This window comes from Triturus cristatus, chromosome 10, assembly GCF_964204655.1.
Source record: "Triturus cristatus chromosome 10, aTriCri1.1, whole genome shotgun sequence".
NCBI classification, from domain to species: Eukaryota; Metazoa; Chordata; class Amphibia; order Caudata; family Salamandridae; genus Triturus; species Triturus cristatus.
Genome location: NC_140593.1, coordinates 214,269,797 through 214,294,148, shown reverse-complemented (window position 1 = coordinate 214,294,148; position 24,352 = coordinate 214,269,797). Strand labels below are relative to the sequence as shown.

Genomic DNA, 24,352 nt, shown 5'->3' with positions numbered 1-24,352 from the left:
CCTCAGAGCCAAGACCTTGAACAAACTCCCCCTTCACATCCAATGAAGCCCGACACTGCACCAGTTGAGAAAGGACCTCATGACCTGGCTCTTCGAATACCCAATGGAGCTGCTCACATCCCCTCCCCCTGTGCCTTGACACCCTCACAGGTGACTAGTGCGCTCTACAGACCTTGATTGATTGAACATTTCTTACAAAATGTTATTGAGTAAAAAGAACACAGCCTCACAAAAACAAGACAATAATTATTTGGCCATTAGCATCATCAGGGAGAGAGCAAAAGACTCAGGGGCATATGTACAGGGAGTTAACGCCGTATTAGTGGCACATTTCTAGCGTTTTTGCGGCGAGATTTTTATCGCTTTATGTACAAGCTGCCGCTAACCTCTGTTAGAGGCAGTTTTTCAGTGAAAACGTCCATTATAAAGATCAACACTTCTGTTAGCGATAATGACATGCAAGGAAGGCCTTCCCTTGCAAAAATGGCAGCTAACCCCACTTCGCGATATATTCAAGGGGATTCTTGAAGTATGGTGGACCAAAAAAATGCTGCTAACTGCAGTTAGAGGCAGTTTTAAAACCAGAAAATATCTGGTCCTAAAAATGGCAACAACCCTTGGGTCCTCATTTCAGCAGGTTTTGTTGATGGACAGCATTCAAAGCAATGTTGCTGCGCTGCCCTGCCACAAAACTACAGGGCAGGACTGCGCACCATCAATAAGACAGTGCTCATTCCTGGGCCATACTCATGAGAAGTGTTGCAGCGCTGCGACAAGACAGCGATGAAACACTTTTCACTACCCACTTCTTGCGACACCACGGATGCGCTGCATTCACTGGACAGCGCTCCATGATGCAAGTAATGAAAGATACATCTGGAATCCTGACGTATCTGTCTGCGCTAAAGTCACGCATTGCTGCAGTGGTGTCACAACTATGATGCAACTCCAGCAATGCATGGGGCCAGCCTATCCCTGTTTCACTGCATCACCCTTACACCTGCCATTAGGCAGGTGTAAGGTACTGATGCAGTGCCGTTCTTGAGGGGTGCCTGGGTGTCGGCGCAGTTGGAGATCCATCGGTGGCAGTTGTGTGCTGCGGTGTCATCCTCTGTAAGCGTTGGCGAAGTAGTGGTGCTGAGGGAGTTGACGGTACATACTTCGGTGGCCTTGATCCAGCTGCGAGGGTGGCGATGATGGCAGTGGTGTACGGTGGGCAAGGTGAAGAAGTGATGTATACAATGATGGGCGGTCCAGGAGAGCCTGTGTTGTGGCTGTAGTATGAGGTCCCGCTGGCAGGGGAGACGTGCTTGAATATGTGTCCTGCTATGTGGCTTGCTGCGGTGACTAGCTGCTTGAGTCTGATGTTGGGGAGCTTCTCCAGGAGCGGGTGGTGTTCTGGTCACTGGGGTTGTCCAGGTGGAACTTGAGTTTGCCGAGTAGGATGTCGTCGGTGGATGGGAGAGCCTAGTGTGTAGTGAGGTCTACAATGTTATCAGAGAATGGAGGTCCATGGCCCGGGGGCCTGCAGATGAGGGTGCTGCAGAGGATGGGTTGGGATTGGTCCAGATCTGGAAGTTGAGATGTTCCATGGTCACCGTTGGGTCATTAGAATGCCTGGTCAGTCGAAGTGTGCTTCTGTAGGTCATGGCAATGCCTCCTCCTGGACGGTCGGGGTGGTCCTTGCGGGTGATTTAGTAGCCATCAGTGATGGCGATGGCAATGTCCAGTGCGGAGCAGATGTTGGTCCTGGCAGGCGACGTGGCGTCCAGGGTTGATGGCGAGGAGGGTTCTGGCACCGTAGGGGTGGAGTGTCCGAGAGGAAGGGTCCTTGGTGCTGAGCGCGGCCCAGAGGCAGACGGACACAGACGGGCTTTCCTATGGCTTGCCTTTGGCACGGGAGACGTCCATTAAATGCAAATGTAAATTTGATACTTGTATAGCGCACTACTCACCCGCAAGGGTCTCAAGGCGCTTGTACGAATACCGCTGTGGAACCCATGCTGGCTTTCCCTGTGAGGCGTCCACTCCTGGGCACCCCCAAGGTGGAGGCCAGGCATCCTTAGCGTTGTGGGGGCCGTTGTGGAGATTAAGCTATTGCCCAGAGTTGCAGAGTGGGACTCCATGATTGGAAAAGGCACCGAGGCGAGAATGATCAGGTCTGTGGAAATTTTGAGCCCAAGACCCGCCGAGGCGGGGAATTGAACCCTGGTCCCGGGCTAGACCTCTGCATCAGGGTCTGCCGCTCTAATCATTGAGCCACACTTCTCCACAATGCAACACAACTCCAACACAGGTGCCTTTACATCGCATTCCATTACAACGCATTGTGAGGTAAGTAATGGGGTTTTAGGGTGGGTATGGGTTTTGGGTGTCGTAGATGAAATGTGGGGTGTATTATGGGGTAAAATTGAAATTTGGGGTGTGTTTTGGGGTCAATCATGAAAATTGGGGTGCGCATTTTGGTCAAATATGAAAATTGGGGTGTGCATTTGGATCAACTATGAAAATGGGGGAGTGTATCTGGATCAAATATGATTTTTAGGGTGTGTTTTGTGGGCTTAAAGATGAATTTTAGGATTCAGGGTTTGCTTTGGGATGCAAGGGTTAGTTTTAGGGTTGCACTCTCTGAAGTGGGAATAGTAATGTTTCTATCTCCGCAGTCCAACACCTTCCCTACTGTTGGAATATGCCTAGTATTATTGTGCATTGCCATGGAATGCGATGTAATGGTATGCGTCGTAACTCCATATATACCTTTGGCATACCGGTGGTACGCCTGCTGCGCATGGCCACACAACATCCGCCATTGAGACATGCTGCGGGGGGTACTGGACAGCTGGGAGGTGGGAAATGCTGGAAAGAAAACTGAATGGGGTGTGGATGCAGGGGTGTGTGTGTGAGCAGGTATTGTAAATATTTAAATGAGAGAAATCTTACCTCGAGACAGTGTCCTGTGTCTTCGTTGCTCCTGCTCTCCTGAGTCTGCTTCCAGGAACAGATAGTAGGCAACCAGGCTCCCTCCCCTAAACCAATCACAAATCTGCAATGGGGCATTGTGATCGGTCATTGGCGACGGGACAACGCGTTCAGCTAGGGGCTGGAGGGATGGGCATGTTCTCCATGCAGGCTGTAATGCCGCCTGCATTGCGAACAGGACAGTGAGCATGACTGCTTTGGGCAGCCTGAGCGGGCCGACCAAACAGTCACTGCGCACTTGAGTGGGCATGCCACTCTGCTCCTGCCCTGCTCTGTGAGTGGAGCAACTCTACCCACCCGCAAAGGAAACATGTTACGATTACATCAGGAAGCCGTGGGGCGACACTCTTCCACCATAGCAGATGAGCCCCCACTGGTGGTGCGTCCTCTATAGGTGCTAGGCCTGGACAACTCGACTCTCGGGTTTCTTCCACTACGCATCCCACTTTCTCCTTACCTGAACATTGACACCGTGGCGCAATCTGCTAAACTCTCTCCAAATCTGTGACTCAGCCAGCAGAAGCCTCAGCCAGGTGGGATTTCACAAGCCTGGGTACAGCAGTCGCCACAAAATCCGCTGGTGAACCTCAAGATGCAGTTGATGCAGCAGGAATCCCTTAGGCGTGAAGTTTCAGCGCTCCTGCCACACAAGATTGGCGCAGCTCAGGGGCCTCACCCTCCACAGCATCCGGCCTGCGCAACATCATCCGTCGTGTAATGCAGAGAGGCGCTGCCCACCATTGGTGATCCCTCCGTGCACCCCGGTGTAGTGGTGGATCTTAGTATGCAATGCAGACCTTCCTATATTGGTGCGCAGGAGCTCCTCTACCATTCACAGCTCCAAGTGGTGCAAGGTGGTCTTCTCACACAGGTCAGCAACGTATCTCCATGCGACTGACCAGACTTCACCACCAGGTATGGACGATCACCTCGCCTCAATGTCTATTGCCACGGCTCATCGACTCCACAGCTCCTCCACATCCCACTACAGGCTCCAGGCGCAGGTCCAGCGAGTCATCCAGGCTCCAGATGCAGGACCAGTGAGACATTCAGGCTCCAGGCACAGGTCCAGCGAGGCTTCCTGGCTTCAGGCGCAGGGCCAGCGAGGCATACAGGCTCCAGGTCCAGGGGGCATTCGAGCTCTCATCCTGGTCATCCTGGATGTTGGGTGGCTTGAGGGTTGTTGATGTGCGCTGCTCCATTCTGCATTTCATAGTTTGTTTTGCCTTTTTTCTATTGGAGGTCGACTGATAGGCTATTTTTTCCTTTAGAGGCAAAAAAATCTCACGTTCGGCTGACTAACGTGCGTTTTTTTGCCGCTAATGGGCATTTTGTTGGTTTTCGCCCGCAAACGCCGGAATTCCGTTCAACATCAAGCTAATGTTAGCAGCAAGTTTCGCCACCGATCCCTAAAGCTATCGCCATGTAGCGATGGCTTGTAAATACGTCTCTAACATGGCAATAATTTTCAGCGGTACGCGGCGGTAAGAAAACTGCTGCTAACTAAAGTTAGCGATAGTCCTTGTACATATCCCCCTCAGTGGTATCATATTAAGTAACTCATGCGTGGAAAATATTGACAACTTGCTAACTCAGGTATTTTTATTTCTCACTGTATCAGGGTAAGAAAGGAATCGTTGTACGATGGTACAATGCGGGTAATTACTTTGCATGCCTCTGCCATGCATTTTTTGGCGTGTATGTTTTTAACGCGAATATGCATTTGCAATGCATGCCATTACCATGAATTGTTTTAGATTTGTGGGGGGGGAGACCACCACCCCCCCAACTTACCTTAAATGCATGGTATTGGCATGCGTTGTAAATGCATATTCGCAGTAAATATATGTGTTGGAAATGGCCCTTTTTGCAGGGTTATCCCCAAACTTTTTGCTTCTTCCTCCTTTATTTTTTCTGACCCATGGTTGTTGGCAATAGGACTCTGGGCACTTTACCACTGCTGATCAGTGCTAAAGTGCACATGCTCTCTGTATAAATTGTCATATTGATTGGTTATCCATGATTTGTACATTTGTTTCACCTGTTAGCCCCTAGTAAAGTGCACTGAGTGTGCCAGGGCTGGTGATTCAAATGCTACTAGTGGCCCTGCAGCACTGATTGTGCCACCCACAGGAGTAGCTCTAAAATGGTGTCACAGGCCTGCCACCGCAGTGCCTGGGTGCAGTTGCTAACTGCCATGCTGACCTGACCAGTGTCCACACTGGCCAGGCCTAATCCTTCCCTTTCTGTACACATTGGACACCCCTATGGAAGGTCCTAGGCACCCCCCTGGGCAGGGTGCGGTGTATGTGAAAGGTAGAGCATGTACTGGTGTAGGTGACATGCTCTGCTAGTGAATTACAGCTATTTTCGTTTTTCACTATTGAAAGGCTATCTTCCCATAGAAGCAAGATAGAAAATTAAAGTTTAGTATGCCTGAACTCAGAATGATAAAATATATCTTTTAGTGAAGTTGGTTTTAACATTCTGTGTTTGAAAATACCACTTTTAGAAAGTAGGTATTTCCTTGTCTAACCATTCAAACCTGCCTCTGCTAGGTTGTGTATTTCTTGTCTGGAGTTTGAGTGACAGGGGCTGGGGAATTCCAGGGGGCTGGGGAATTCCCGGAGACAGGGTGAGTCAGCACAGGGCTGAATAGAGAGATCTCTATGTAGATGGGTGGGAAGAGTTGCACCTGGGACCTGAATAGGACAGTGCCTGCCCCCCACAGTGCTGGCTCCCCCCCCTGTGGTGCGTCTAATGTCTCTGCCCTGCACTGTGAAAGGAGAGAAGGAATTATGTCAACAAAGTGCTCCAGGGCTGTGCTTTCCCTCCCTCCACAATGCTGGCTCCACCTCCTGTGGGGCATCTGATGTTTCTGCCCTGCACTGTGAAAGGAAAGAAGGAGTCGTGTAAACAGAGTGCTCCAGAACTGGTTTGGACTGGGCAAAGGCCCATCTGCCCTCAGAGGACAAAGGATTTGGGGGTATAAATATTGGGACCCTGATCCCAAGAAATTAGATCATCCTGGAATCAAGAAGGAACCTCTGCCAAGGAGAAAGCTGGAAGACTTAATAAGAAGGACTGACCTGCTGTAAGGCTGACCTGCAGTTGCTTTGCTGCCAAGGAGAGGGGAAGGACTTTGCTGTGTGCTGTGTCCCCTGGCTTGAAGGAATCTCCAAGGGCCTCAGTAGAGCTGGCCTCCTGTTAAGAAGTCCCAGGAACAAAAGGACTTCACCCCCAGCTCCCCTCTGAACTCTGCTGTGTGAGTTCTGCCCTTCCTAGAGTGCTTGATCCAATTGTGGGCCTGCTGTTGGGAAGCTAACCAAGAAGAAAGAATCAGAGGATCTACACTTTTTCACGCACAGCCGGCTTAGCGAGAAAATTTCCGTCGCTCCGCTCATTAGCGAGCCGAATTTTTATCGCTGTGAACATCGTCGCAGAGCCTGCCGCCGCTGAGCAAGATCATCGCTGGTGAAACTGTTGCCCTGCTCGTTAGCGGGCCAAATTTTATCGCTGCGAACATCGTCGCAGAGCCAGCCAAGATCCCCGCTCCGCGCTTCAGCGGGCAGAATTTTATCGCTGCGAACATCGTCGCAGAGCCTGCCACCGCTGGGTGAGATCGTCGCAGAGCCAGCCAAGATCATTCCACCGCTCGTTAGCGGGCCGAATTTTATCGCTGCAAACATCGCCGCAGAGCCACCCAAAATCATCGCACCGCTCGTTAGCGGGCAGAATTTTATCGCTGCGAATATCGTCGCAGAGCCAACCCAGATCATCGCTGGTGAAATCGTCGCTCTGCTCGTTAGCGGGCCGAATTTCGTCGCATCGTGCCTTTGCGAGTAAATTTGTACTGGAAAAGCTACGCCTTGGAATCCATACAAGTATCGCCTCACTCCCATACAGACCGGATTCGTCGCACACGCCCGCTGCGTGCAGAGGGGTTGTTGCATCGCCTCCCCAGGGTCACAGGACTGACGCTGTTGCTTGTTTTTAGATGCCTGAGCGCCGCTAAGAACTTTTATCGCATCACCAGGTACTGTTGGCTGAAATTGACGCTAAGGTGGATGATTTTGTCGCTAAACTAACAACTCTTTTTGAAACCATATTCTTGAACTGTGTATGTTGGATTTTTGTTGTTTTGGTCTTGTGTAGTTTATATAAAAGTACTTTATTTATCTACACTGGTGTGGAGTCCATTTGTGGTATTTTCACTGTGTTACTGTGAGTGTTGGTACAAATACTTTACACATTGCCTTTGAGAAGCCTGTCTGCTCTTGCCAAACTACCAAGGGGGTGAGCAGGGGTTATCTAAAGAGTGTATCCCCCTTACCCTGACTAGAAGCAAGGGTCCCTATTTGGACAGTGGTACCTACCCCTGCCAAATAGAGACCCCCAGATCTAACAATATGCATACTAAAAAATACATGGTAAAGGCACAACGAGGTAAAAACCTTGTTGTAAAGGCTGTTTCCCAAAAGGAAGGCAGAGACCTCAAGTGTATGATGATCACTAGCTGAGACAATGGTAGCTCCCAGGCTCAGAACACATTCTACACACACGGGAGAGGGAGTAAATTATCATCCTTTACATGACATTGATGAAGCAAAATCATCATTTCAACTTTCCTTTCACCTGTAATTATCTTTATAAAGTACAGTGGACTCCCACTATTTTTTCAAGAATCTGTTGCTTTTCGTCTAGGTTTGTCCTACATATGTCTCCATACATAGATACCAAAAACAGATAGACAATGATGGAAAGGTCATACATGTTATTTCATGTGGGTTCCTACTTACTTTCTGCATTTCTTGTGAAGAAGATTTAATCCGACCCCTTCCAAAAAGTTTTCTAGTGAGAATATATTTATTTAGTAGATCAACAGGGAGTGACTTACAAGAAAATGTCAAACAAATCTGGGAAACGACCAGTATTCAGCTTAAGTATCTGGGCATGAACAAAAAGATATACAACTGTGCACTAATGAAGGTTAAAAACTAGAAACTGAACATTTATGTTGAAACTTTATATTTCGAGGCTTAAAAGATTAATAAATAGTAAAATAATGCTATCTGCTTTGCTCTCTGGTTTGGAGCACAATATGATGCCATGTGGAGAAGCAAAGCATGAAGGATTCTTCAGCAGTCCACTAGATGAAGAGGACTGGCAAGAGTCTGCTCTAAGTACCGATTTTTATTTATTGTATATTCTGTTTACATTAGTCTGTCGAGACGGCTATACTATTTCTAGGCCAGTCCTTACATGTGAAATGCTTCCCTACTGCAAGCTGTTCCAGAACATTCTAGCCTTCATTCATGGGAGTGATGTCCTTTGTTTTCCCCTGCTCTCTGGTGGTTGACGAGGGGTGCAATGGTCTAAGCAAACTCTTCCAGAATGAGGATCACGTACATATATATGTGTCTGTGCCATGAGTGCTCTTTTTCATGGGGGGAACCTCACAGTCACTGCTGCACCCGCCTCTGAGTCCCCAAAGAAGTCTTTGAATTGGCATTCCCACTTCTACGGGAAAACCCCTTCACACCTCTCTTTTTGGACCATGCCATTTGATACTTTTACTGTTCTCTGATTCTCTTTGTCTTGTGTGTGTTTTCATTGCGAACAGCTCGGGTACCTCGTCTGTCTGCTTCTCGATGTGAGACTCTGATGTTAGTTCCACATGAGTTCTGATGGTCTGTGGTGATCAGCTTCACGACCCGGATGCTTTTGGAAATAAGAACATGAACTATTTGAAAAAAAGACGCAGGCGTCCACTGACTGGATATTGGTCACTGATGATGAACTTGCATTAATCTAGACATATTCACAAGACAGCGAATTGTCGTGATAATCTTCATGCATTGCATGTTAAATGTGCATTGATACAGATTTTCCAAACTGGTATTAGGGATCAAATTTAACCTTAATTATTCTTTGATCATATGCACAATAGCATTAAATGCATTGAAAGCATTGCTGTGGCAAAGCATAGTAATATCATGCAAACGATTCGATGTCACAATATTTCTGTGACTTAACAGTGGTTTACCAGTAAAATAATTAATTTTACGTCTTAACATATATGTTTTGCAGCATCGAGAGGTTCCAATTGCTCAACCTTTGCCTCCTAGTCATCTCTGCAAAGTTTTCTACTTTAATGTTTGGCTTCACTTAAAGATTACTTTTCTGTTTTTAGATCCTATATTATACCATTAATTTCAATACAAACTAATCCTTTAGTTTCCATTAATAGAATGTATCTGACATATCTTTTTTTTTCACAGTATGCCCAATAGAATATTGCAAAAATGGTGGAACATGTTTCATTTTGAATGAAGTTCCCTTGTGCAGGTAAGTGCCACATTTTCCTTGCTCGTTGAAAAGAGTTCCCTGAAGGGATAAAATATGACAGTCAACTTATTTTTTATGCTAAACTTGTAGATGTGTATGTATCTTTTTTTAAATCTAGGTCATAGCAGCTTGACATGTAGTCAAAATTAGCGGAGTTAAATGTATGCATAGAAAGAAACCCAAGGGTGCTGTGCAAAAAGAATATCAGCCGCTTGATTCCTCTCTGTGCCTCTGCGCCTTTCTGTGTTTTCTCTCTTTTGAATGGGTATTATATTTTAACACCGCATACAATCTAATCTCTGATTATTGAGACCCAAAATATCTCGTTCAAATACTAAATCTAATTAATTCGTGTTTGCAGGCTTTCTGCATACTTGAAATTAATGTTTTCAGTAATGTTATCATTGTGCGATAAGGGCTGTTGAAAAGCTCGGTAAGAGTGTGTGTAAAGCGCCTTCTCTATTGTTCGCAACTCTGCCTATTTTTCCTAGTTTTTGTTCATTCCCCATAGAATGCCTTGCTTTCAGTTACAGGTAAAACAGGATAAAAAGACGATCTGAAATGTTCATTGTAAAGAAAAGTGCGTATTCTCAAAGAGGTTATAACACATTTTATGTTGATTGAAGATGAACTCCCAGAAATGCACATTCTGGGGTAAAGTTTTATGAACTGCACATTCTGGGTTAGAGTGTTATGAACTGCGCATTCTGGGTTGGAGTGTTATGAACTGCACATTCTGGGTTAGTGTTATGAACTGCGCATTCTGGGGTGGACTGTTATGAACTGCGCATTCTGGGTTAGAGTGTTATGAACTGCGCATTCTGGGATGGAGTGTTATGAACTGCGCATTCTGGGTTGGAGTGTTATGAACTGCACATTCTGGGTTAGTATTATGAACTGCGCATTCTGGGTTGGCCTGTTATGAACTGCGCATTCTGGGTTGGAGTGTTATGAACTGCGCATTCTGGGGTAGAGTTTTATGAACTGCGCATTCTGGGATGGAGTGTTATGATGTAGGTGCTCATAGAATTTAGAATGTAATGATGTAGGTGTTCATCGAATGTAAGGGCGATTGTGTTGGCAGTTGAACTGTAACTGAATGGTGCTGGCAGCCAAGGACTCCTTTTGTGTTCACCCTCTGTTACCGTGGAGCTCTTCAGTAGTAATAAAACTTCATACACTGTTCTGATGACTCCAGTTTAAATTGCTACATAATTGATGGTGACGATTTGCTTCATGGTGTAACCCACTTTATTGCATGCAGTGAGTGTCTTCACAAGTTTACCCAAGAACCTGGATGCCTGCTGCTTCTCGTTTTGGATCTACATCCACATCTAGAAGTTCAGCGACGGATTGCTTCTTCTTCCCAGTGTCTGCAATGAGATCCAAACTGTTTGTGTGGCTTCATGTGTCGTTTTTTTACCCTTTACACACACCAGCCAATCCTTGTAAGGAGGTTGCGACAAGGAAGCTGATGATCCTGCTCTTAAAGTGTTAAGGCGGTTCTGTGTTAACCAGATTTGCATGTCCCATTGAGGCGCTGTGCTGCACGTCCGTGCCTCTGCCAAGATTCCAGTTTGTGTTCTAGTTTCTGGCCAATGCCATTTTGGGAGAGTCCTTCACTATGGCGCATCATTCCCAAGCTTGGGATGCGATGCAGTGCGCGTTGGGTTTGATGTCACAGCGGCCATTTCATGGTGGGGATGTGCTCATGTTGTGGTTCAGGATCATGATATTCATCTTGGACTGGTTTTATCTATCAAGTTGCTGGTGACGTCTTTACTGCAGAGGCAGGCTTGCACACTGATTGGCACATCATCTGCATTTTTGTCAATACTGTCAACACGGATATTTGTTTAATGATCAGAAGCAGTGATTCACACACCTATGTTCAGCACGCATATTGGTCAGTACATTACATTTATTTGAAGCTGTTATTCCAGGTGCAGTTGCAATTGTGCTGCAGACCATTGTACTGATCTGCACAGCTTTGATACATTTTAAACCCTCAACACTTCACTGCATTTTCAGGCTATTGCGCTGATCTGCACAGCTTCAATTTTACAATTTGAACCTGCTGCCACCTTAACAGATGCAAGGTCTATCAGCGATGATGCACGCACCACTGTATAGTGCATTCTTGCCAGTTCTTATGTTATGTATGCCCATTAACGGCGATGCGCACACCAAACAACTGTGCACATCAGTCTACTGAAGGAATATTTGTGGGGATAACTCATTAGCAGTTCCTATCATTTTCTTTATTACTATTTGGTGCAGTTCAGAAATAGCAGTGATACACCACCAGATTTCAGTATACAGGTGTGTACACAGGTATATGTAGCAGTATTGTGTTCTATTTGAAATTGGTGTCCCAATGTTATGTAGGTACCATTTGTGGGATCAAGCACAACATCAAGGTAAAAGAAGGATTGGTACTGATTAAACACAAACTTAGAAGTGTTCCTTTCAGATTCAGAAAATATTTGGAAAAGGAATTCAGGTCTCTTTGTGAGAGGGGAATTATTGAGCCAGTGGAATCCTCATTCTGGCTTTCACATTTAGTGGTGGCATGCAAGTGGCATGGTCAGTTGCATTTTTGTGTGAATCTCGGATTGCTAAATAAAGAAATAATGGATGGAAGCCCACCCATTGCCCAACATTTCAGATCTATTTGCGAGTACTGCTGGAGCCACAGTTTTTTCTAAACTTGATTTCGCAAGTGCTTATGCTGAAATAGAGCTCCATCCGACTGTGTTTATTTCTCGCATTTGCACACTTCAGTATCCGAGGATGCTGCTTGGCCTTGCCTCTGCGGCCTCTGTCTTCCAGAGAGTTATGGACAACAGGTTAAAGGATTTTGAGGGAGTTCCAGGATGACATGTTAGTTTTTGCCAAGGACACAAATCTAACAATGTTGTACTCCGAGGGTGTTGTAAATTTCCAGAACTCATTGTGTGGTTTTAAAAAAGTTGTACATGCTTCAATGCAGTAAAGTGGAATATCTTAGACACGCTATTTCCAAAGATGGGCTGGAATCTAGACCTGGTTTAGTGGACTCCATTATGCGGTCTGCACCTCCTATTGATGAGGCAGGGGTTAAGACATGTCTGGGTTTGTATGAGTTTTTCTCATGGTTCATTACTGATTTTGCCACCAAAGTCAGACAAAAAAAGTGACTTATCAAAAAAAGAGTCTAAATTTATTTGGAGTGAGAAGGTGGACTGACGTTTTAACATAATAAATCACATTGGGCCAAAGAGAGGCTTTCAAACCTTTTGATCCAAATTTGCTTAGTTGTATCACTGCTGGCGCAAGTCAAATTGGTTTGGGAGCAATCCTTACACAGAAAATTGGGGATAAGGAACATACAACAGCTTTTGCATCTAGGGTTCTTCGCAAAGCAGAATTACAATCTTCTGTTATTGAAAATGAGTTGTTAGCATGTTTGGCCATAGAAAAGTTTTATACAAATATATGTGGGGAAGATGATTTAATCTGCTAATGAATCACAAGCCTTTAGTTAGTATTCTCAGTGGGGGAGGAAGCCAGTGCTGTACTCCACAGATTTTAAGACTGTCAACTAAATTGACACAATTTCAGTTTGAGATTGCTCGTATTCTTAGTGGTTGGAACAGCAGAGGAAATGGCCTTTCCTATTTTTCCTATAGTGCTGATGATGATAGAAATGGGAGTTTGTCAGATTTGCTAGATGAGGGTTCTGAAGATTGTCTAGTGTCTTCCTTAGACATCCCGGAGCTAAAGGTCTGCTCAGAAGGAGAGTGGAAAGCTGCTATGTTTAAAGACTAGGTTTTGCAACAAATTGTCGAAATGGTCAAACATGGTTGACCCAGAGAGACAGTACTTTCACCTCTAGTGCAGCCATTATGGAAGGTAAATAATGACATTTTTTTAGGATCGTATGGTGTTGAGGTCTGACAACTTTATTTCTCCACATGTATTAAGGAGTAGCATCATAGCCAATGCTCATGAGGGGTATCTTGGAGCTTCTCTTACCAAAAGACACTCACGTGAGTCATTTTAATGGCGTAGAATAGACTTTTAGATTGAGGTGTGTGGAAAGATGTATGATTTGTATGTGGGGAGACAAAAGTCTGAAATGGTCCACTCCATCCATGGTGCCTATCAAATGTGTGTTTGGTCCTTGGGCCAAATTAGTTAGTGACATCATGGGACTGTAAGATACATTGCCCGGGGTTTCTAGGTTCATTATAGTTTTGATGGACTATTTCTCAAAATGGCCTGAGCTCAAAATGGTTAGGGGTCCTAATGCTGGTACTATTGCAGAGTTTCTCAGTGAAGTTTTCCTGAGGGAGGAGTTTTCTGAACACCTGAATTCTGAAAATGGTGCCCAGTTGGTGAGTAAGGAGTTCCAATCTTCACTTTTATCATGATGTACCAAGCATCTTAAGAGGTATTTGTACCACCCACAATCAAATGGCCTTGTAAAGAGAATGAACAGGGTAGTGGATGAATGCATTATGTGGGCTAAGAGCGGTAATCTTGATGTCATAAAGGCAGTGAGTAGCATGTTGTGGTTTACCGCACTCCACCTCATTGTACCACCAAAGTTTCTCGCTTTGAACTTCTTAGAGGCTGAAAAACCAGAACCAGTTTCTGTCCTGTGTGAATGTCAAAACGGGGTAGAAGTGAGTCAGATGTGCAGCAATTCTTGGAATTAGTAAAAAAGAATTTCATTCAAAATCAAGAAAAACAGAAAGGTTGGTTTGACAAAAAAAATAAGTGTCAAAAAGGCTTTTGTAAATATTGGAGATTTGGTTTACGTAAAATCTGCTATTCAAGTCAGAGTAAACTTCTTGGAATGCTACTGGTGAAATCTGGTAAAAGTTGTCAAGATTGGCAACTTACCTGATCATTGTGAGGGATCTAATGAGGTTAGTGACATAATATTATAGACCAGTATCAAATAGTTTATAGATCAAAGAGTTCCAGATCCATAATTAAGCCAAGCAGGTTTCACACAAATTTGTGTAATGACATAGTTTTTGAGGTTTTTCTCCTAGTTATATTGTTATGTGTGTTGCTTTTGTCTGCTTGCTCTCACTATCTTTGTTGTGTGTGGGAAAGTTGTTTTTTGTTTTTTTCAGAAGAAGGGAAGATGTGTAATACATGTTATGTTTACTGGACAGGTCAGTCCCATTAAACCCTCACTCCGGTGCATTCAAGGTTAGAGTGTTATGAACTACACATTTTGGGATAGAGCGATATGATGTAGGTGCTCATAGAATGTAGGATGTTATGATGTAGGTGTACCTAGAATGTAGGGGTGATTATGTTGGCAGTTGAACTGTAACTGAACGGTGGAAGCAGCAGAGGGGTCCCTGCGTGTTCACCCTCTGTTACAGGGTAGCTCGTAAGCTGTTGTAAACCTGCCTCCACTATTCTGATGTCTCCTGTTGAAATGTATGGTAAGTAGAAAGCTACTCCAGAACCCAATGATAGTTGTTAGTCCTGAAGTATTATTGTTTATTAGATCCAGTCTTAATCATTTAGGGTAAGCATTCAGTGTACTTGCTTCAGATTTTTTGTGGTAAATTAAAATAAATGTTTGACAGATTGCATCTTTAGTAGGGTCTTTGTGCAGCCTGTAAAAGACTTGTATGCAGTGCTTAATTAGTCAGTGGTTTCTGGTGCACAGAACCAGCACTTTATTCCCAACACCGGAGCTAATGATAGTAAACTATATGGTGGTGCTGTCTCTCAAATTTTGAGATGAGAATTAAAAAATAATAATATTTGCCACCAATGCCACTCTCATAGCTTTAGGTGGTCTGGAATACTCAGGAATGTCACACATGTAAAAGTGAGATTGTTATTAGTTATATTGTCATTGGCAGCGATGACAGGGGCAATGAGTGTTGAAAGCTACAAAGGCCTTCCTAGAAGAGTCCAAGCACTCACTTTTTTTTTTTTTTTTTTTACAAATTATTCACTGTAGAGGGTTAGAAGAGACTAAGCCTTCTTGGTTTTCAGATAAATGAGAGATTGTAAAAAGAGTAATGTCATGTGTTCTCTGATTTGTTCTCCACGCTGCTCACTGAATGTTAGAACTTGAATTCCTCATTGACTGAGGTATGCAGTTGCACCCCAGACAGAAAGGAACCACCACTCTAGTCAGGGTAAGCTAGATACACCTGTGCTCACCCACTGGCAGCTTGGCACAGAGAAGTTAAGCCTATCTAAAGAGGCACTGTGTCAAGTATTTGTGCAACTCACATACACTGCAAAACAATGAATACACCACAAAAAGATTCCACACAGGTTTAAAAAACATAGATATTCATGAGACCAAAACAACAAAAATCCAATCAGTAAAAGTCAAGATATGGATTTTTAAATATTAAATGCAAAAATAGTGCTTATAAGTCACTAGCGGTCAAAAGGATACTTGAGGTCGCAAGGGACCGGTGCAAATTCAAAGTTCAGGCCAACCGCGATGGAGGGCTGACCGACTACAAAATCCATGCAGTGCCCGCTGAGAAAGTGCCTTGGATCGAACAACGCATCAATGCTGAGGGCTCGTTGCATCAATCTTTTACACATAGTTGGGTCGCTGCGTCGAATTTGGCTGAAGTGAAGGCAATGTGTTGTTGTTGAGCTACGCAGAGCATCATCATTGGGCCATGTAGGCTATAGAACCGCTGTTCGACATCCTCTGCATCGTCCTCGAAGGGCTGTGCATCTCTTTCAACCAGCGCAGTGGTGACGATGCATCAATTTTGTAGAAAACAGCTGCAGAACCCACTTCTGATGCCCAGAACTTAGAGAGGGTCCAACAGGCGAGGGTAGGACTCCCAGGAGGCAGAGACCAGCAGAATTGCAGGAAGTCTTTTGTGAACCAGAGACTTCAGGAAACAGAAGGCAAGCCCTTGGAGATCACTTGGAGTGAAGGCAGTGTAGCTTACCTTCACCAGAGTCAGGTAGCAGCAGGGCAACAAGCAGAAAAGCAGTCTAGTTGAGTCTTTTAAGTAGTACAGCAGTCCTTTTTGCAGAAGTGTCTGATTTCAGGGGTCAGAGACCCAGTACTTATACCCAAAAGTGCCTTTGATGTAGGGGTGACTTCAAAGCAACACTGTAGTGCACAAGGATCCCTTTCAATCCAGTCCTCTCTTGCAGGCTACCTCTGAGGAGTAAATCAGTGCTTTGTGTGTGGACAGGACATTACCTACTGAAGTGTAAGTGCCAGCTCCGCCCATTCCTCCTTGCCAGTAAGACACATCAGAATGCAGATGAATGCAGATGAGTGCTCAGATTGCAGATGAACCCCAACTTCTTGTGTTTGTGGCTGTCTAGAGGGTATGCACAAAGTGTAGCTACCCCTCAACCCGGATGTATATTGGAGACAGGCTGTCAGGCAGAAAGAGCAGTAAGTACATAGAAATGTCCACTTTGTAAAAGTGGCATTTCAAAAACAGTAATGTTAAATTCAACTTCATCAGTAAGGAGGATTTACCATTAACATCCCAAACACATGAAACATGAAAAAGCTACCTCTTTCTGATCTAGAATTACAGATTAAAAGTGTATCAAGGAACGCCCAATGCTGACATATGAATGGGGTAGGTTTCACAGTATTGAAAAATGAAATAGACTGTGTTTCACTACCATGGCATGCAAAACATACAAGTATATGTTCTAACTTTTACTTATATGCCTCCCTGCCCTTAGGGTTACTTAGGGCCTACCTTAGGGGGACGTGTATGTAATAAATGGGGAGTTTAAATCTTGGCAAGTAGTTTTAAATGGCAAGTCGAAGTGGCAGTAAACTGAACACACTGGCACTGATGTGTCAGGCTTGAGAGAGGTTTGAAAGGCTACTCCTGTGGGTAGCACAATCAGTGCTGCAGCCCACTAGTAGCGTTTGAAGTAAAGGCCCTGGGTATATAGTTTATCACTATATAAGGGACTTACTAGTACAACAAATATGTTAATCAGGTATTCATCAATGTCATAATGTTTAGGGTAGAAGCACATGCACTTTAGCACTGGTTAGCAGTGGTAACATGCTCAGAGATCTATGTCCAACAAAAAAAGAATCTGCGAAAGGCAAAATGTCCAGGAGAAGACCACCCTATGGATGCCTGGTCTAACAGTGAATGAGTGAGACTGCCATTGGAAATTAATTGAGAAATATTTTAAATTGCCTACATCACGCTAAATGTCACTACTCACTTAAATTGTACTGAAAACCGAAAATGCAATGGACTGTTAAAAATGTACAACATTTTTGCCTCAAATATATTGTTTCCTTTATTTAAATCTCTTCATACTTGCAAACACAAATAAAGTACTCCCAGAGACATTGCTATAAAAAATGCAGTGGCACCATTAACCAGTAATGATAGGGGACCAATGCACTCCAAATATGACTTTTAATATTCAAGGTGACCCAATTTTCTTACTTACGTTGTGGTCTATGACGCATTTATTATGCCGCTGGTGACTACTGAAGTCAAACAACTGATGCATCTGACCTATATACAAGGTTACTGGAATAATACAATTCTGTGGCCTGGTAGTTTTCCACATAACTATGGATTAGTCACATTTGCCACAGAAGTCCTCGTCTGCTGCATATTTTGCATTTTTTAAAATGTTTTTTAGCTCCACCGATGCAAAAGATACTAAATAGTGGCTACGGTTCTTGAGCACAGTGGAAGGCCCTTCTCAAAGGTTGACTATTCAGCTTTCCTGGTTTATTGCTGTATTTGGGGGTTAATGTTAAACTGGTACTAATGTGATGAAACCTTTGCTCAGTGTTAACATCTAAAAATGACAAAATAATGAAGTGATACTATCACAAAATGAGTGGTATGATGCTACATGATTTGCTTTTCTGCCACCTAATTTAGTCAACCTTGCTGCATAATTTTGTCCTCCCCTGTTGCATAAATCCACTAGCCCTGCTTGTACCTGAAGAGACACTTAACTTTATCAATCATCATGGCACTGTTGAAAGTTCTTTGGATGACAGGATAAAATAGACGTCTTCTCTGTTTCTGAACCTGACAAACTATTCTCACAGCCTGAGCCTTCTAAATGATGCACCAACCCAGACACAAACTATGCAACTTGGTTGATTAAGGGTGTGGGAAAGAAAAGCAAATAATGTGGTAGTTATGGAATTAAAAAGAAATTACACAGTTAATTTTGTATCTTTACTGTCTAGTGAGTTTGTAATGCTAACAGTCATAAAATGGGATCATGAGGGTACAGAAAATGCATTGATTTATTGAAAAGTGTGCGTCTTCGGAAGATGCTGTTAAAACATATGTACTAGCAAGTGATCCTTTTGCCTGGCATGAATAATGACTGAAATACAGTTGAATACCTGTGAACAGAGAAGTAAACCACATTTTATAACAAAAGTTGGATAGTTAGTTCCACTAAATCCATCAATAGGGGATTGCACAGCAGTTGGGAAAGTCTGCAACATTTTAATCCCTTACTTCGGCAAACAGATCAATCTGGCTGTTGTCTTTTTTAAAGTGATCGGCCATGCACTGCACTACATGTACAATGTTTTTCTAAGAAGTTAAAATAATTGGGCAACAAATAATTTTTTTGTTGAAATCTGCAATGTAGAGGAGTAAGATTTATGTGGCAAGTGCAGCAAATTATTTACTCAATGGCGTAGCTAAACCTTGTGCCTCCCGTGGCGGTCCCTGTGTTTTCTGCCTCAATGTAAGAGTTGGGGGGATGCTGGAGATTCCTGCAACGGCCACAGGAAAGAGGGGTGAGAGGCTGCCGCCCCCAAAACTCATGCCGCCTGGGGCAGATTACCCCGCCCCCCCCCCGCTATGCCACTGGATTTACTACTTGGAAAATGCTAACGATCCCATAGTTTCACTAGCACCGTGGCTGATGGCATCATAGTAACCTGGAAATTGGGAGCCTCATAACAACAGAGAGAATAGAGTGCAGTATGTTTTTTCTTACATTTTATTGTGTTTTGAAATGTAATGTACCTATAAAGGATCGCTCAGTAACTTGACAAACCACTTCAGGATACTCTCCTAAATCCTAAAGCTAAGGTTTCAAGAAAAGGGAAAAAGCGATCATTAATTAGGAGATGATAGGAATTTGCCCGATATGTTTTCTCGTAATCCTGCCAACTTGTGTTATATTGTTTGCAAATTACACATTTTGCTGTAATTGTTTGTAACCACGAATTGCACGTAATTACGTGAAGTAGCGTAATGGCATAATTTCAGGAATTTCATGTGGAAAAAGAAAATTGTTGAAATTTCATGAATTACACTGGAATAATTTCAATTTTGCCCAACCCTAATTTTCATTTCAAGATGCCCATGCTTCTGGTTGATCACTTTATTTGAAAGTTCCCAAAATTCTCCCAGCAAAATAAGTTATTCTCTTCCCAGTTGTGTCAAGTTCTAGCACTTGAGTCCCAGTCTGTTAATAATTCTTCCTAATACATATAATTAAATGACATCCAATACTTTTTTCATGGATTCAGTAGAGCTGAATCATAGCTAAATATTGAAGTGATGGGTTCACTAAGAATGAGAAACTCTAGTACTTTCAGTGACTTCATTCCAAAATACCTGTATCTGACATATTTCCTATCTGTGTAGGGGCCATGGACCAATTATACATTAACTTAAAATGTGTTCTTGTTATATGTTTTATATACTGCAGCCAGTTTGAGTATATTCTGCCAGGGTTTCCGCCACTCATTCCATAATACTATTCCATTTAACCTTTCCTCCCATGGTTTCATCAAGGACAATGGTGGTGGGGTTTCGGTTATTGCCAGCACAGCAAATATTATCTGATCAACCCTTTTGGAACAGTGTCAACTCTAGCAGCTCAGCCGCCTTTGTGGTCAGGGGAGTGCCAAGTGGCACATGTGCAAATATTGGAGGTTGTCAGTCTCCTCCATCTGTTAGTATTTTTTACATTATTCAAATGTTTTAATTTTACCCTAGTAGCAGGCAAATGTCATGATTCTATAACCTCCAGGTGGTGCTACTGTATCCCTCTAAGACTGGTGTAAATTCTGGGTTTCGATGCATAGGTTTAAAAGGAGAAGGGAGAGAGGTAATTCTAGTGTCTTTCACCATCTCATTCAACACCTTCATTGAAGGGCATATTATCCTATATATTGTGCATATACAACCATATAGCAGTCTTGTTTTGGGATCCACACAAGGTCCCTCAAAAGGGATTGACCCCTATTTCGTCCCTGGCCTGATCATATTGCTATAACTGTCCCTCTAATAATTCCATTGAAGACATTCTAAAGGGTACTGAAGAGGCTCTTTGTTAGAAATGGGGTGTCTGGTTGGCTAGGGTATGCACCTTATCCAGGCAGAACCCACCACTCTAGTCACGGCAAGGGAGTAACACTCTGAAGATAACCCCTGTTCATCCCCTTGGTACCTTAGCAGTCAGGCTTATCCTAGAGGCGATGTGTAAAGCGTTTGCAGAACACATTCACACAGCAGTGACACACTAGGCACACCACAAAAGAAACTCCACACAAGGTTATATAAGTATCCTTTGTATTATCCATAAAAACCCATTAGAACACAATCACATACATTACAGTGTGCAAACCAGGTACTCTTCATGACTTCACAGAGATCACATAAATCCCTAGGCCAATCGGGCCACTGTCAAGGGCTAGGGCGACCAGTAACTACTGGCAGGATTACACTTAGTACATTACGTTATGTATACATATAATCATTAGTTCACCTTAGTACACACTTGTCTCAATACACATATCATGAGCACATCATGCCCACCTCAGAACTATGTATAGCACGTTAATGCACATATGGGTGCCTTTGCTATAAATAGGCTCATAGGGCACTTCTAAAAAGGGACCTCTGTCGAGGTCTCACCCTGCTCTTGAGCCCAACACCGCAAGCCAGTAGGAGGGGGGCAGCTCACCCTGTTTCCTTAATTGAAAAATGCCCCCGGTGCTGCAGATAAGAATGCAGCTGCCCGCAACTTTGCGGCGCAGCTGCGACAATGCCAGAAATGCCGGGCAATTCCTAATTAGGGTCCTTGATCGAGCTCTCATCTTAGCTTTCCTAGCTCCATTCGGTGGGAAGACCCCCCCTAGATCTCTCGCTTGTATCTTCCCAGTGGGAGTGGCTTGCCACTTGCACCTCACCTTACTGGCCGGTGACAGGAAGACTCTGGTCTGGCCCCATCGAACCGGAAAGCTACAGAGTGAAGTCTCCTTTGACGTTGCCTCGCTCTGCTTTGGCTGTACATGGCAGTAGGCCCTGCCCACAACCAGGCTCAGCCCCGCGGCCTGTCACCTCTGTCTGGCTTCCGGCGGCTTCCCCCGTTGCTACGGCAACTGGCCGGGATGGAAAAGGTAGCCTCACCAAGCGGTTTTCGCCTCCACCATGGAGGAAAGTGACACGGCGCTCTTCCAGTGCTTCTTGTCGGATACTCACAGCACGGGGCCACCTCAGCAGAGCCCCCTGCTCTATCTCAATTGGCACCCAATTCCCATTGCGGGGCAGGCGACCAGCACTGCCACTTCTTTTGGATCGCGTCAAGAGCACTCTCCACCCGCGCTGGTTAGAGAGCAGAGCCAAAAGCGCTCCTACCAGGTTTCTTAAGTGAAGTGCTCACCACGCACTTCATGTAAAAAGATAAAGCACTCGCCCGGCAAAAAAGCAACACAGGGCAGAGCTGGGCACAGGCAGGCCAGCACACAGGGTTACTCAGCAGCGTGGAAGTCCGTTCAGCCACCCAGCAGGCAGTAGGTCAGTCCCCTGTGGCGGTTCCTCCTGGCACACTGCAGTTCATGCAGTGTGTTCACCTCAGTTCCAGTAGTTCCATTCCAGTACAACAAATATGGGGTCACATCCCCAGTACCTATAGTGAAAATGTCTTTGTTCCCTCCTGGCCCAGGGCTCTGAGCCCGTCCAAACCAATTCTGGGGGCACTTTAAAATATCTTTACAAGTGTAAGCCTTGGCCTCAGACACACCACAGGGGGGGCGGAGCCATCATTTTGGAAGGCAGGCACAGCCCTATTCAGGTGTAGGTGCTGCTCCTCCCACTTCTTCAAATGTAGACCAGGTTGATTCAGCTGCCAGGGAATGCATATCCCCTCGCTCCTGTCAGTCAGAACCAGACGGTCAACACACATCAGGCAGGCACAAAGACATATATCACACAGAAATACCCACTTCTAAAAGTGGCATTAATATAATATTAATAATAAATCCACTTTCACCAATAAGCAGGTTGTATCACTACTATACCAAACACACCAAACTTGATCACGCTACCCCTCTCAGATCAGGAATTACCACTGAAGCACATATCAGGGAATCACAAATGCATCCCTATGAGAGGGCAGCCTTACAACAGTGAGCAACCAAATAGGCTGTATGCCACTGCCAGGACAAGCCACACAATTAAGACACATGTCCTATCTTTTACCTACACCTCAACCTGCCCACAGGGCTACCTAGGGCCTACCTTAGGGGTGACTGATACGAGTAAAAGGGGAGTCGCAGACGTGGCAACCACTTTATGTGCCACGTCACAGCAGCAGTAAACTGTGCATGCAGGCGCTGCAGTGGCAGAGGGCTGAGACAGATTTGAAAGGCTACTTTGCTGGGTGGCGCAAGCAACACTGCAAGCCCACCAGTACCATTTTAATTTACTGGCACTGCGTATATGGGATACCACTGTACGAGGGACTGACAGGTAAATTAACGACGCCGAACAGGTATAGACCAATCTTACTACGTTTACCATAGACACCACATGCACTTTAGCACTGATCAGCAGTGATAGAGTGCCCAGAGTCATAGAACCACCAACAACAGGTCAGAAAAAATACAGGAAGAAGGCAAAAAGTTATGGGATGACCCTGCAAAAAGGTCCAGGTCCAACACTCCTCATCTGCAGTATTCAATTTAAATTACACCTTAATGTGGTCTTTTATATTCAATTCATATAAGCTATCCATTATTACATCACATTTTCATGTCCTTCTTTCTACTTGTTTCCCAATTTTGTGATCCCAAAAAAGAGATTTGTGGGTTTGGAGAGTACTGGCCTTTTGTCCAGAATCCAACACCACCTCCACCAAAGACCACATAGACAAGGAATTGTAACGCAGTTTTAAACTTGATGACCTGAAAAAAAGAAGTGTCAGAATCCCTCACTCAGGTTGGATGATAATATGGGCTAGGCAATCTGTCAGAGAGGACTTACCTGTGTGCTAGAAAAAGAAATGGGATGTGAGAAAACAGAGACACAGGGCTCCACCACTGTGACTCATCACTTGTGCAGTTCACTGATGTCTGCATAGTATAGTAGTTCTCTAACCGAAAGTGATATCTTTAGTGATTTACCATGAAAGTGCCATAACAAACTAACCTTTACCAGAGGATTTCAAGGGAGCAGATGCACCTGTCCTATACCCCCCTCTACTCCTGCGTGCACAGAATAAATTACAACCCTGTAACACAACACTAGCAAGGGGAAAATGGGGAATAGGAATGAAAGAGAGACTGCCTGCAGAGTCAAGTGTCCTTCTATAGCTCTTCTATTTACTATTCTTCTTAAAAGATCTTCCCAAGATGGTTCTTATAGAAGATCAAGGGCAACACTTCAATAAAAGAGAATAATGGCATGCTTCATAAATGTCTAAAACATTTCTCACTGCTGTTCACTCTCGAATTCACTCTCTTTCAAATGCAGTCATTCATCTAGCCTTATGATCTCTCTTGGCTAGCTTTTCCCCATTACAGCAGTGCAATGTTCTTTTACATGTTTACAATCTCATGCGTGGACTCTAGGTTTCTTATTTTGAGTTTTCAAGAGTTTTCCTTTTCTTTTTGTAAAACTATCTCAAAACATTTATATGTATATGTCTCAAGAAAAGGCATAAGAGGATCCTCAATCTGAATTCCATTCTAAATTATGGTCTTTTTAGTGAAAAACACTAGTATTTTTCTATATGTCTTCTTATAATA

General features: G+C 44.2%; 1 protein-coding gene across 4 annotated transcripts in view; it reads left to right on the top strand.

Moving 5' to 3' along the window:
* The window catches only part of MALRD1 (MAM and LDL receptor class A domain containing 1), a 2,533,556-nt gene that overhangs the window by 1,976,682 nt on the left and 532,522 nt on the right, over window positions 1-24,352 (top strand). For all 4 annotated transcript variants that reach the window (XM_085630825.1, XM_085630827.1, XM_085630826.1 and 1 more), the window contains one exon: window positions 9,261-9,327. In XM_085630825.1, the coding sequence (XP_085486951.1) occupies window positions 9,261-9,327 (67 nt within the window). The remainder of the gene's footprint in view (window positions 1-9,260; window positions 9,328-24,352) is intronic.